Raw genomic sequence first — 14,560 nt, forward strand, 5'->3', positions numbered from 1 at the left:
GGGGACCACAAGGGCGCAGAGTGTTCAAAATGTCTTGAGGGAGTTACCATTTTTTGAGGAAGAATGGGAAACGGGGCCTGTTAAACCATCTAAATCTAGAGCTCAGAGAAGAAGAGAGAAGATGAGAGGCTTAGCCAGGCAACCAGATGACGTTTCGATACCATCTCAACTGCTAGATGTTAACCTTCCAGTAAATGTGGGTGAACTTCAGCGGCAGGATCCAACTTTAAAATGTTGGTTTGACAAGGTGACTGATGTTGAAGGAAATGCACAGGGCAGTCCAGGATTTCTTGCTGAGGCTACTTATGTAGTAAAAGGGGGAATTCTGTATCAGTGTAAAGGGGATGTGCAGTCCTTAGCATTACCACAGGAGTTCAGAGAGAAAGTAATAGATCTGGGACACACTGTTCCATGGGCTGGACATATGGGATTTCAGAAAACACTGTGTAGAATTGCTAGACGGTTTGTGTGGCCAGGCATGTATAATCAGATATCAAACTTTTGTAAGTCTTGTGTTAAATGTCAGCTCACTTCAGGAAGAAAGGTTCCACATGCCCAGCTTTTGCCCCTGCCAATCATTGGTACCCCTTTTGAGAGGATAGGGATGGATGTAGTGGGTCCCCTACAGAAAAGCTCAATGGGTAACAAATACATCTTAGTAATATGTGATTATGCAACACGGTATCCTGAAGCTTGTAGAGAGATACAATCAAACTCTGAAGAACATGCTGCACAAGTTTGTTTCCACTACAGGAGCAGGTTGGGACGAGTGGTTGCCCTATATGCTGTTTGCCTACAGAGAAGTTCTGCAGGCCTCAACAGGATTCTCACCTTTTGAACTGCTGTATGGGTGCCAAGTAAGAGGACCCTTGGACCTCCTGAAAGACTACAGGGAAAACCCTGAATCAGCAGAAGAGAACATTGCGGCATATGTGGTCAAGATGCGGCAGCGGTTGGAGGAGATGACAGCTCTGGCACAGGAGAGTATGATGACAGCACAACAGACCCAGAAAAGATGGTATGATCAGAAATCTAGAGAAAGGGTCCTGAAACCAGGCCAACAAGTCCTATTGCATTTTGGAGGGGATAAAAATGTAATAAATTCTGGTATAGCTTTTATGTGGAGCCAAAAAAAGTAAACTCTGAATCATTAGGGTGAAGCTTCCTCCACACATCTGCATATTCAATATCGTCACATATGTTAGTGAGTATCCAAGCTCGCTTAGAAGGGGGAGACATATCAAATGGAAGTTTGTCAACAGAGGGGTTAAGGTGTCAGTTGAAATCTCCTCCTGCAAAAGAGTTTCCTGAAACCCGCTCCATAAAAACCGCAAAAGCCTTCGAGAGAAAATCAGGGGGATAAGCTGGGGAACGATATAGATTCATGAATGTTATCTCTTTCCCTGCAAGTATTCTCTTAACAATTACATTGCGGCCCTGGCTGTCTTTGACACACTCAAGAGACTTAAATGGCAACTTTCTACCTATCAAGATGGCAACAACCCTACTGAAAGAGGAAAATAGGTAGCAAAAAGGTCCCCCACCCAACTCCTTGGCAGTTTAGCATTATCCTTGTCCTCCAGGTGAGTCGCCAGGAGGAATACAATAGAAACATTTTCCTTATTCAAAATTGATAATACTGCCGTCCTCTTGGCAGGTTTTTGGAGGGCAAGGACATTCCATGAACAGATTTTAATTTTGTATAAATCAGACCTGGCCATAAAACACTACACTTTAAGCCTACACACATCCCGTATATCTATTCCATAACCCTTATTACCAAATGTGTAGGACAGTCACAATTAACATGAATAGAAAAGGCCATTCTGATACTATCAGGAAGTCCACAAAATGTCCAGGGGTGATGCTGAAAAACTAGTCCATGCATTTGTTACTTCAAGGCTGTAATATTGTAATTCTTTATTATCAGGAAGTCCAAAAAATACAGTTTCAATCCTTCAGCTGATCCAAAATGCTGCAGCAAGAGTTCTGATGAAAATCAACAGGAGGGATCATATTTCTCAAATTTTAGCTTCCTGTTAAATGAAGAATAGAATTCAAAATTATTCTTGTAACGTATAAAGCCCTTAATAATCAAGCTCTATCATATATCAGAGCTCTGATTACCCCTTATGTCCCTAACAGAGCATTTCGCTCTCAGACTGCAGGTCTGCTGGTGGTTCCTAGAGTCTCTAAAAGTACAATGGGAGGCAGATTCTTTAGCTATCAGGCTCCTCTCCTGTGGACCCAACTCCCATGTTTTGGTCCGTAAGGCAGACACCCTGTCTACTTTTAAGACTAGGCTTAAAACTTTCCTTTTTGACAAAGTTTATAGTTCGAGTGGCTCATGTTACCCTGAGCTACCTCTATAGTTATGCTGCTATAGGTTTAGGCTACTGGAGGACATCAGGGTCTATTTTTCTCACTCTACTGAGTTCTACTGTTCTCCAGTTTTGCATTGTTTGTCATCATTTCAGCTTTTGACTTTTTGTTCTCTCTCTTTTTTTCTTCATAGTAGGTACACCTGGTCTAGCGTTCTATTAGCTGTGACATCATCCAGGGAAGACAGATCACCCGCTATTACCATCTAATGTAGAACAGATTCCTGGATCAATGTGTGCTTCTGTGCTTTTTTGTCTGTCTTGATGTGTCTCTGCTCTGTCTTCTCTAACCCAGTTAGTCGAGGCAGATGGCCGTTCATACTGAGCCCCGGTTCTGCTGGAGGTTTTCCTTCCCTTTAATGGGGAGTTTTTCTTTCCACTGTCACAGCTTATCAAGACTTTGGGTTCCAAAATCTGTATAATCTGACCCAATCTGTATAATCTGATTGAATTTGACTTTGTAAAGTGCCTTGAGATTACATTTTTCATGAATTGGTGCTATATAAATAAAATTCTACACAAAAATTGTAAATGCAGGCCGTGTCCTGAGGTAAAAATATGAACTACAATTAACAAACATAACAAATGTTCCACAGAAAAAAGCAAACTGAGGGTCATTTCCTAAATAATCAGGGACTATTCAACAAACAAGCACCTTTCAAACTCACCAAGAGCAAACTGAGGGCATCTGAATAATAATGTGCAAATTAAAACCAAGAAAGCCCTCTATACGAGGGTCGACGAAATCTGGTGGAAACAAAATATTCCCGTTATGAGCACCTGCAACTGTGCAACTTGGCTATGAAACGTTCCTTATATTCACAATGTTTAAAGTTCTCAAAAGAAAGCGACAATCAAAAAAAAGCATGATTTATCAGCCTGGGTGGAAGGAGAACAGCTGTCCTCAGAGTTATTCTCCAGGCAGCAATTCAATTCAATTCTGGGGTGGAAAACCTCTTTTTGGAGTCTCCGTGTATCACCTAAAGCGTAGCCGGGAATAGCGTGGCATACGGCATCCCTTGTTCTCGAAGCCGTTGTTTCACTGCATCCTATGCCTTGCGTTTCTTCATCACCGTTGAGGAGAAATTGTTGTAAAAAGAGACCTTGGCGCTGTTGTAAGTTAAGCCGCCATCCTGGGCCAGCTGATGTGCTGGCTCTATGACTCTCTGCTTGTCTCTAAATATGTGGAATCGAAGCACGACTAGGTTCTTCTGTTTGTGTCCGGTTTCGGTGCTAGAAAGCCGTTGCCTCTCTCCAGCTTTATGCGCCCAGTCTTGGTTGGGATGTTCAGTTTGCGTGGTAACCAGTCAGATGTTTAGGTGCCTGTTGTAGTTCTCGGCCATGTCCAGACTCTCCGTGAGGGTGCTGACCTGCTTTTCCAGTTCAGCTAACTTTGGCTCTTGTACGGTGACTGAGTTTTCAACTGCTAGTAGCCTAGCTACTAGCAGTTGAAAACTAGCTTCATCTAGCTGCTCACTAGCAGCTGGCTTCATCTACCTGCTCACTGGCAGCTTGGATCTCCGTAGCATGCTTGTGGATATTCTCGGCCAGAGGGCCATACGTTTTCATCAATAACTTTAATAATGTTCGAGGTCATTATGTTCAGAGCTTTGGCAAGAGCAGGGTCAAGCCCATCTACGGTGTCGGACTCGACAAGGTCGCCATCTTGAGTGTCGTCTCCGGGCTCGAACAGGACGTCTTTTTTGTCATTATTTCTTCTGGTTCTTCCCATCTTGTCAAAAGACTGTGGCCAGAGGTTTTCCAAGAACATAGCCTATTATGTTCAGAACGAAAATGTCTTCTAGCGCCCGGTAATCATCAGGGTAATGACAAAATTAGCACAGAGTGGCACGTAGCTCTAGCAAACAAGTCTTCTCAGCTCGCCGCCATCAAGTGACCCCAAGAGTTAGATTTTTAAAGAGAGGTGGTCTTAGTTTTTCTAGTCAAGAGAAAAGCAGTATAATGGCCTAATAACACACTCTCAAAATCGGAAGGGAATTTTATTTTTGCACATTTTCATTATTGGTGGAAACTACAGCTAAAAGCGCTTGACTGCCATTTTGATTATATTTAAGACAAATTTCCAACGACGGGTAGCGGGTAGCTTTGATCTTCCAAACAGTAATGAAGTGTGTGAGATTATAATGCAGTTAAAAAATTCAGCTCCAGGGCATGATGGTATCAGAGCTTCTTTGGTTAAAGATGTACAGACTCCATTAAGCAAACCTCTGACACATATTTGCACTGTCAATGACAACTGGTATTGCCCCTACAGATTTAAAAGGTAAGTCATACCTTTGAAGGTTGGAGGATAATACTTTGTACTCAGAAAGTTTTCAAAAAAATCTATATCTTTAAATTTAAAAATGTATGGTATTGTATAGTGAAAAATGTGTAGGATCCCTGTGAAACTGTCAGAATAAAATATTACTTTCCAGTTTTAAAGATAAAAGATAGCCGTGTTAAAGATTCTTCTCATGCTACAAATTATGTTATACAAAGCATATTAGTTTTATGGTGTCTGATCTCAATATTCTGGTCCACCAGGCCTTCTCTGCTGTGGTGTTGAATAACTTTTCTATCAACTGCAAGCGGGTATCAGGGGAGATTTTTGAACGCACCATGCCTTCTGCAGTTCACTGGAGACCAAGCCAAATGACAGGTACAGAAATGTGCTGTCCGTCACTACAGTTATACTGATGAACAGAGCAGGCCTTTTGTCAGACTCTTATCCATTCCATATGTGTAGAACAAGAAATTACTATGTATACGTTGCTATGCATCATGGACTGAAAGTTTCATCCAGGTGTTGTCCATGTATCTGAATCAGTGGCTTGGTGTTATTCCTCTATGGTGGCTGAGTGCTGCACTTTCTACTTCCTCCATGTAGCTGTTGGCTGCAATGGGTGACACCAGAGTCCAGCGGCTTTTGATTTAGTTTGTTTGACCATATTGTTATAATGGTTTGTTTAATTATATTTTATTCAATTTAGCCATTCCCCATAAACTGACCATTGTGAAATTATTTAATTCATTCATTCATTCATTCATTCATTCATTCATTCATATATGTTGTAAAACGGGATCAAGGTTCTGGAACCAACTGTTTGGATCAGCATACTATAATTGCCTGAGCCAGAAATATCCATGGTCACATTTAACCAGAGAGGAGCCATCTGACTGAAGCAATGGGGAAGGAGGAAAGGGAGTAGATACCGTTTAATTCTTGTTTTGATAAATGTTTCCCATTAGGATCTGGAGTTGTGAGGAAAAATAACCCTTGGTTTACAAGTGTCTTGAAAAAACCTTCTAGAATAAAAAATAAGTTATATAAAAAATATCTTACATGCCCAACTCCACTAAACCTGGCTACATATAAATTATACAAAAATAAAATTGCTCATTTGGCCAGGACTCCCTTGAAAAAGAGATTGTTAATCCCAATGGGACTTTTCCTGGTTAAATAAAGGAATAATAATAATATTAAAGGGTCTCTAAGAAAAAATATTACAGTAATCAGTTTAGAAAATGTTTAAATAATACAAAAAACACTTGGAAAACCATTAACCAGTTACTACAAAGAAAAAAGGCTGCATCGAAGTTTCCTTCAACTCTTGGAAACACTTTTTTTGTCTGATCCATATAAAATTGTTTGTCATTTTAATATTTTTTTTCAAGTATAGGTATCACACTTGCCAAAAAGATCCAAAATACAACGATTGATCCAGTTGATTATATTAAAGACAAATTTCCAATGACGGGTGGCTTTGATCTTCCAAACAGTAATGAAGTGTGTGAGATTATATTGCAGTTAAAAAATTCAGCTCCAGGGCATGATGGCATCAGAGCTTCTTTGGTTAAAGATGTACAGACTCCATTAAGCAAACCTCTGACACATATTTGCACTGTCAATGACAACTGGTATTGCCCCTGCAGATTTAAGTAATACCTTTATTTAAAACTGGTGATCCAAGTATGTTCACAAATTACCGTCCCATTTCCGTTTTACCATGTTTTTCAAAAGTTCTAAAAAAACAAATTTACAAAAGATGATTAAAACATTTAAATAGACATAATATAATTTATCAGTATCAATATGGTTTTAGAAAGAATCATTCCTCTTATATGGCACTTTTAGAACTTACTGACAGAATACTAACTGCGTTAAACAATAATGAATATACAATAGGAGTGTTCTTGGATCTCTCTTGGAAAGAGAGATCCAAGAACACTCCAAGAAATTTCACACTGTTCGTCGTGAAATTTTATTGAAAAAGTTATTCAAATATGGGTTTCAAGATCTTTTTAATATATGGTTAACTAGTTATGTAAAAAATAGATATCAGTATGTATCAGTGAATGGTCTTGATTCAAAGAAAAAAGTAATATAATTTGGAGTACCCTAGGGCTCCAAATTATATTACTTTTTTCTTTGAATTTTGGAGTACCCTAGGGCGGGCTGCACAGTGGCGCAGTGGGTAGCGCTGTTGCCTTGCAGCAAGAAAGTCCTGGGTTCGAGTACACTTTCTGCATGGAGTTTGCATGTTCTCCCTGTGCATGCGTGGGTTCTCTCCGGGTACTCCGGCTTCCTCCCACAGACCAAAAACATGACTGTTAGGTTAATTGGCTTCTCCAAATTGTCCTTAGGTGTGAGTGTGTGCATGAATGGTTGTTTGTCCTGTTTGTCTCTGTGTTGCCCTGCGACAGACTGGCGACCTGTCCAGGGTGTACCCCGCCTCTCGCCCAGTGAACGCTGGAGATAGGCACCAGCACCCCCCATGAGGGATAAAGCAGTTTGGAAAATGGATGGATGGATGGGTATCCTAGGACCTTTATTGTTTTTAGTTTACATTAATGATCTTGCTAAAGTCACAATTCTACAATACCTGTTTTGTTTGCAGATGACACTAATCTTCTGATCTCTCACAAAGACTTGACTACGCTTACAGAGAAACTGAATAGACATCTAGCCCAATTTTCAACTTGGTTCCAAGCCAATAGGTTATGTGAGAAAATGTAATTTCATGTTTTTTGCTGGGCACAGAAATAAAATTTTTGATGAAATAAGAATTTGTATTCAAAATCAGCAAATTGATAAAGTTTCCACCATTCGTTTTTTGGGTGTTCAACTTGACGACAAACTCCTTTGGAGAGAACAAATTGGTACAGTCTGCAAAAAAGTCACTAAGTATTTTGAGAAGGATTAGACATTTTGTTCACAATAAAGTGATGTTAACTTTATATTATTCATTAATTTATCCATACCTGTTATACTGTAATATTGTTTGGGCAAGTACATTTCCTAGTTATCTTAGAAAAATCCTGTTTTTACAAAACGTAGGATTTTTGCTTAGCAACGTTTTCTAAAGTTGATGCAGCTAGTGCTCCCCTTCTCTCCAAATTACAGCTGTTGGATATTTATGAAATTAATATGTATCAAACATGTACCTTTGTTTTTATGATAAAACAAGGTCAGTCTCCTGATAGTTTCAATAATTATTTTGTTAAGAACTGCCAAGTGCATTCTTATAATACTAGACAAGCTTTGTCTTTTCATTTACTATTAAGTATTAAAACTCAAGTGCAATTTTCTTTTCGGCATCGTGGTGCAAAACTATGGAATGAATATGGAAAATATTTGGAATCTTCAGAGATAAATGGTAGAAAGTCTTTGAAAAAAATACTGTTATCCAAAAAAGACAGGGATGTATAATTTTACAAATATCGACTCCCTGAAATCTGAAAGCTAAAATGTAAAAATAATGTTACACTGTACACGTCTATTCTGTTTTCTCTCTCGAGTGAACTGTCTTTCAGAATGTGAGGGTCCTGATGTTTTGTTGTTTTAGGGGTGTGGACTTTGGCATAAGCCCTAAACCCTGTCACATTCCACCACATTTCTTATTTTATTGATGTATTATGAGCTTCTATTTTGATTTGTGAAAATAAATAAATCTAAATCTAGATCCTGAGAATACTGGCCCTTCAGGAAACAGAAATAGTTAAAACAATTAACCATCCCATACACTGCTGTGCAATTCATCTTAATTTTTTCTGATCAGCTGTACCTTTTATATGCTGACAATAACCTTTTTGCTTCTTTAGTAAATGCTGTAAGAAAAGACGTCCCCTTCTTATGTTGGTACAGAATTTGAGATTTCCAATTTTATCTAAAAAAGACACCGATAGTAATCATCTTACCTTAGAAATGTATTTTAAAAAACTTTAAAGATAGGTAAGTGTGGATGTTTCTGATGTGGCACAGGTTTCCCCAGCAGTCCCAGTGAATATGCATCATTGGCAGCTCAGGCTGTGATTGGCCAAGTTCTTGAGGCTGTTGCTCCATTATCAGAGGATGCCCGTGTCCAAGCATTAAGCGTCACCATGACAGCTTTCATGGAGGCATGGATGGAACACATCTTAAGACAAAAGATCAAATTCAGGTTAGTGGACAGTGATATGTTGCTCCAATAGCTAAAAACGGACATGGATCATGTACATTTTACTTGCTGTGCTTTTTATAGGTGGAACTAAAGTTTCTCTGTTGCTGTTTTTTTTAATTGTGGTGACAATGTTGTTTTTTGGAAAAATGCATTCCCTGTTTTCTTTCTCACACAATAACTGCGAACAGAAACAACAACAACCATATTAAATACTTAAATGCAGTGAAAGCCCTTAACAAAACACAAGTATGAAGGAAAAAAACTAAATTCAGTATGACTCCCTGTTTCTTTCAAGCTGTTTAAAGTTTTATAATACTCCTTTAAATAAATAGAAATACCTTTACAGACATACCTTTTTGTCCCAGTGGGGAAATGTGGGTGTGACAATGGCAAAATCATATAGACAGAATACACCAGAGTTCCATACAAGATTAAGTAATATGAATAAAAAGGCTCATTCAAGGTTAAGTTGTAAAGCCGAAGATAATTTACCTTATCTGAAGGGTAAAAAAATAAGACGCAATAGTTTTTTGCTTGATTATTGTTACTGATTTCTGATTTTCAATCAGTTACACAAAGATTAACAGGGGGAGTATAAAATGCCCTCCCCTAACAAACCCAGTGCTGACTCACTCCCACACACACACACACACACACACACACACACATACACACACACACACACACACACACACAAAAGCATCCTTGTTTGATGTACATGGTGAGGACCGTGCCTTGTCTTCCATTCATCTTCAAGCCTTTCTATGGCCTAACCCTAACCTTTACCGGTTCATACCTAACACCTAACCTCACCTGGGCCGTACAGAGACCACTGAAGGGTCACTGCTCAAAGTAAAAAAGGGCAAATATGACTGAATTCTTGTGCTGAATATTAGGACAAATTTCACATAACTGTTACAGTTCAGTGTACCATGATGTATTACAAAATAGTTTCCAATACATTCAAATCTAGGGAAAATGACACAACATCATGCATATCACAATCTTTTATTGCAATCAGAATTTCACTCTGCAGAACTGCTTTGATTATAGGAAGATATTCCAACCTGCACAGGAGCAGAATATGTCAATTACAAACCTCGACCACCAAACATATTTTGTTTCTACTTACATATATTTTACTTTGCGCATGTTAATCCCGCCCCAGAAAAATCTTTCTATTGGAGCAGTTCCAGACTAATTTCAGCCGTATCAAAGAAAGGCAAAAGTTAGAATGGCTAGCCAGGCTACTTTTTAGCCTCTACAATCTTAAGTACAAACAGCATTCTAAAATGTATAATGTTGTTTGTACTTATAGGCCGTGGGCCAGAATCTGTACGATGACTTTTCGTATGAACTGTCAGGGGGCAACTTTCTTGCACCGGGATAAGTTGCTACACATAGCAGTGATCTCAAAACACCAATGTTCCCACGTTTTCACTTGCACATTAATAAGTTAAAGCCGATAAAACATCTAAACTGTTGCGCTCCGGTCCAAGAGGTCACGTGATTCGATTTTTGCTGCTCAGCCAATCAGATCGCTGTATTGTCAGATGAGCGCGTTTAACCACGTCATCTTGGCTGCGCCCGTAAGGTGTTGTAAACATTTGTTTCCAGACGAAAAAAGTCAAATAAGCATTTTCTGGCGCCAGTTGGCAAAGATTTTTATGGCAAGGGAAAAGAAATAGCCCAGTCCATCCATCATTCATTTTCTAACACGCTTATCCCTGCTGGGGAGGGGTGCCGGTGCCTGTCTCCAGCTGTCAATGGGCGAGAGGCGGGGTACAACCTGGACAGGTCGGCAGTCCATCGCAGGGCAGAAATAGCCCAGACTTTTGCCCAATTTACTGTAATATCACCAAGACATGCTGCGCTAGAATGCCACAGGCAACAGGTGTTGTTGTGCCAAACGACTTATCCACGGCAGAATTTGTATCCCCTGCGTCGGGAGAGTGTTTGAAATCAATAAAACTTTTAACCTCCATCTTTGTGAAGTCTAAATATTTTTAAACATCACATTCTAATAAAATGAAATAGATTTTTTTAAACTCCTAATACATTGTTCTATTTTTAAAAGCGACATATCTCGTTTTCTTAATATGGTTAATATTTCTATATGGTTTTTGGTTGAATTAAAATCTTATTAAATCTGATCATTTTGGCTGTACCTTTATTCAGTGTCCATTTGATCACACGTGAAATCCGCTTTATATGATCTGTTCATGCGGGTCTAGCTACCAAAAAAGAAAAAGAAAAAAGAGAACCAGCAGACAGCTGTGATGGACTCAGGAAGGTGGATTTTTGGTTTCAGCAGACAGACATGCGACAATCTAATAACATAAAGCTAATATTTTCGTGACACATCTGGAAATGACCACAGAGCCTTTTTCTTTTCCAGAACGTGTTACATTGAGTGATCAAACAAGTTTTAACCGACATAGCAATCCCTTATGATAGCACTAACAAGTGTTACATTTTCAGTTTTTTTACACTAACTGAACAATAATGTAACGACACCATTGTTATATTTCGTTAAGAAAAGTAAAGCATCTTCATTTCCACTCCTAATAGGTTGGAAATGAGGCGGAGTTGACTGGATTCATTTTCATCAATTCATTTTCTGGAGTTGACTGGATTCATTTTCATCAATTAGTTTTCATCAATTCAAAATTGCTATCCTAGCGCAGCAGTGCTGCACTAGGATATTACAGTCAATTTTGCCCAATTGACTGTAATATCACTGAGACCTGCTGCCGCAGCAGCTGGAGATCGGCTAGAGATCGGCACCGGCACCGGCACCCCTCGCGAACCCAGCAGGGATAAGCGTGTTAGAAAATGAATGATGGATGGACTGGACTATTTATTTTTTCCTTGCCATAAAGATCTTTTCCAACTGGCGCCAGAAAATGCTATTATTGGGCTTTCTTCATCTGGAAACAAATGATTACAACTCTTTACAGGCGCAGCCATGATGAACGGTTGAACGCGCTCAGCTGACAATACAGCGATCTGATTGGCTGAGCAGCAAAAATCTAATCACGTGACCTCTTGGACCGGAGCGCCACAGTTTAGATGTTTTATCACCTATAACTTATTAATGTGCAAGTGAAAACGTGGAAACATTGGTGTTTTGAGATCACTGCTATGTGTAGCAACTTATCCCGGTGCAAGAAAGTTGCCCCCTGACAGTTCATACGAAACTTCTTAAGGAGACGTCCTACAGATTCTGGCCCACAGCCTATTAAGACTGTAGAGGCTTCAATCAATCGCTCTATTTATAAGATCAATTCATCGGTTCTTACCTTGATGCTGTGTCTGATTCCGTTTATCTGGGAAATTAATTTATCTGTAATGTGCTGATATGAGGCTCTTAGAGTTGTTGTATATTGGTTTATTTAATTATTAATGGCTGTTCTTCGATCACGACAAGCGGCTGTTTTAGCGCAATGCAAATCAGGAGGTCAGGCTTAGTTTGGCATTATTATTAATGGTGATTTATTAATCGCTATAAAGCTTTCTGATAGTTCTGTGGTATTGCCAGTTGATAGCACCACGTCTGTTTATATATACTCAAAAATTATTATCATTACACTATCAGGATGGATGCTTGGTGTATATAACCTTATTTTATCATGATTTGTTTTTGGCCTTTCTTTTATAAGCATATAACATGGCTAGATTCCTTTAAGAAATTGTTCTTTAAGTAGTATCTTTCACCTTAAAAACATTATACATGAAAATCTAAATATTTTATATGCACAACCTGTTTACTCATTATATTGAAATGAAAAGATGATTGTTTTCAGTTAAAACAATAACTTCCTTTTTGTGTATTGACAAGGCAGTGTGTACTCCATTACTCTCTATTTGTGAGACAACTGTGGTTAGCTCATCATTACATTTTTTGTCATTTTCACTAAATCAAGTAGTGCAGCTTTTATGTAAATGTATTAACAGACATAGACATGCATTATTCAATCCATGATAGACAAGTCAAGTAGTTTAAAGGTCACACACTACTATCTAATTTTCATTAAGTTTCTAGAATGTCTCATTATAAATGTCTTAAAAGAAGGAAAAAGGAAACTATGTTGTATAAAATTGTGTTATTACATTTATGCACAGAAACCTACATTATTAGTTCAAGGGATCATTTTTACATAGAAACATGATATATTCTACATAATGATTTGTCAGTGACACCTTATTAACTTCTTTCCTCCCTCTAAAGCAGTTGTTTATAAATAAATAGCTGCATCTCCATTATCCCTCAAAAAGATTAAATATAAATAAAATGTTGCACCGCTATATCTCATCTCCCTATCAAAAAAAATTCTAATGGAAATAATACTGGTGAGTGTCAGCTGTTGTTAAGGGCACTGTTGTGACATTAAGCACTGTTTTAAGTTATTTAATGTTTAATAAGTAACTCTCGGTCTGTCCGATGAATATTAGCCTAAACAGCTGGACTTGAACTCTTCAAATTCAAGAATTTATTAACTGAAATAAAAATTAACATCCAGAGCACACCACTTAAGAATGCGGTTTATCTGAATTAACACTATATTTCAATCAACAAATCCTCTCTACTAGGCTAGTGAAGCTTAACTAAAACTACTAAGCAGAATTAAGATAAAAAGAAGCTAAGGAACTACATACACACAAGAGGAAACAAAAAGACAAATAAGATAGTTGAAAAACATTATCAGAATGATTCAGTGAATCCTGATTCACTGCAAATCTAAGTTGGAGAACCAAAGTTAATCTTAAAAAAATCAGAGATCAAATTAGCTTGACTAATTTAGAACAACATTTATTTTTTTATGTGTTTCAACCCATTCACAATGCAAATCCTCAGTTAAAAAAATTATTTGAGAAAATACCATTTTAAAGAATGATTTGCTCTGGGAAAATCAGTGCTTTTAGGACACTTGATTATATTAATGCGATTACTAAAATCATGGAAAGCTGGGGCACTGTTGCAATCGGTCGCTTGATGGGTTAACCCTAAAGTTATACAAAACACCATTAAATCAACATTAATCTTCCCTATAACGCTCATAGCACTATCGAACAATGGAGCGAAACGAAAACAAACATTATGTGTAAACAGACCTCTCAACTTTTATCAAAAGTTAAGAGTGAGATTATGCTAATTTCCGGGGGCAGTGCGGAGCTGGGGGCGTGGCTTGGGGTGTGATTGGAGCCAGAGCTGATTGGACCCTGGAAGTCCAGTCAACTCAGTCTCATTTTTATCTGACCAGACATGGAAGTAGACATGTATTACTTTTGTTAAACAGTGAAAGTGAAGTGTTAACACGTTATTGATCAGTTAGCGGGTTAAAACAGAAAAAAATACAACTGTTCAAATAATACTGAATAAAATAAAGTAGTTTTATGTTATTGACCGTATTATTACAGTTACACATTAATCTATGGGTTTGTTTATCAGTGTAGATCTATAATCTCATTGGTGAATCAGACTGAGTTTCATCAAGCCTATATGGTCCGACATTTTCCCCTCAGTTGCAACACTTAAAGCACACAGGTGTTCACGTTGCGTATTTATGAGTGATCCAGCTGCTGATGTTTTCCCTCTTTTCAGCTTCATGCAATTCTAACCTGTTACTGTTTCTAAGCATTAAGAGGATGATACAGATGTTTCCAGCTTTAATGGCATATTTTCTGTCTCATCAAAAGCCACCCATAGGCCTTAAGAAGTTTTTTAAAAATGAC

General features: G+C 38.3%; 1 protein-coding gene across 11 annotated transcripts in view; it reads left to right on the top strand.

Moving 5' to 3' along the window:
- The window catches only part of ccdc142 (coiled-coil domain containing 142), a 136,514-nt gene that overhangs the window by 48,223 nt on the left and 73,731 nt on the right, over nucleotides 1-14,560 (top strand). For all 11 annotated transcript variants that reach the window (XR_004928810.1, XR_004928809.1, XM_036130074.1 and 8 more), the window contains 2 exons: nucleotides 4,929-5,043; nucleotides 8,647-8,824. Coding sequence is in view for 9 of the 11 variants with exons in the window: in XM_036130074.1 (XP_035985967.1) it covers nucleotides 4,929-5,043; nucleotides 8,647-8,824 (293 nt within the window). In the remaining 2 variants the exon portion in view is untranslated. The remainder of the gene's footprint in view (nucleotides 1-4,928; nucleotides 5,044-8,646; nucleotides 8,825-14,560) is intronic.

The sequence above is a fragment of the Fundulus heteroclitus genome, unplaced genomic scaffold (genome assembly GCF_011125445.2).
Source record: "Fundulus heteroclitus isolate FHET01 unplaced genomic scaffold, MU-UCD_Fhet_4.1 scaffold_28, whole genome shotgun sequence".
In the NCBI taxonomy this organism is placed as follows: domain Eukaryota; kingdom Metazoa; phylum Chordata; class Actinopteri; order Cyprinodontiformes; family Fundulidae; genus Fundulus; species Fundulus heteroclitus.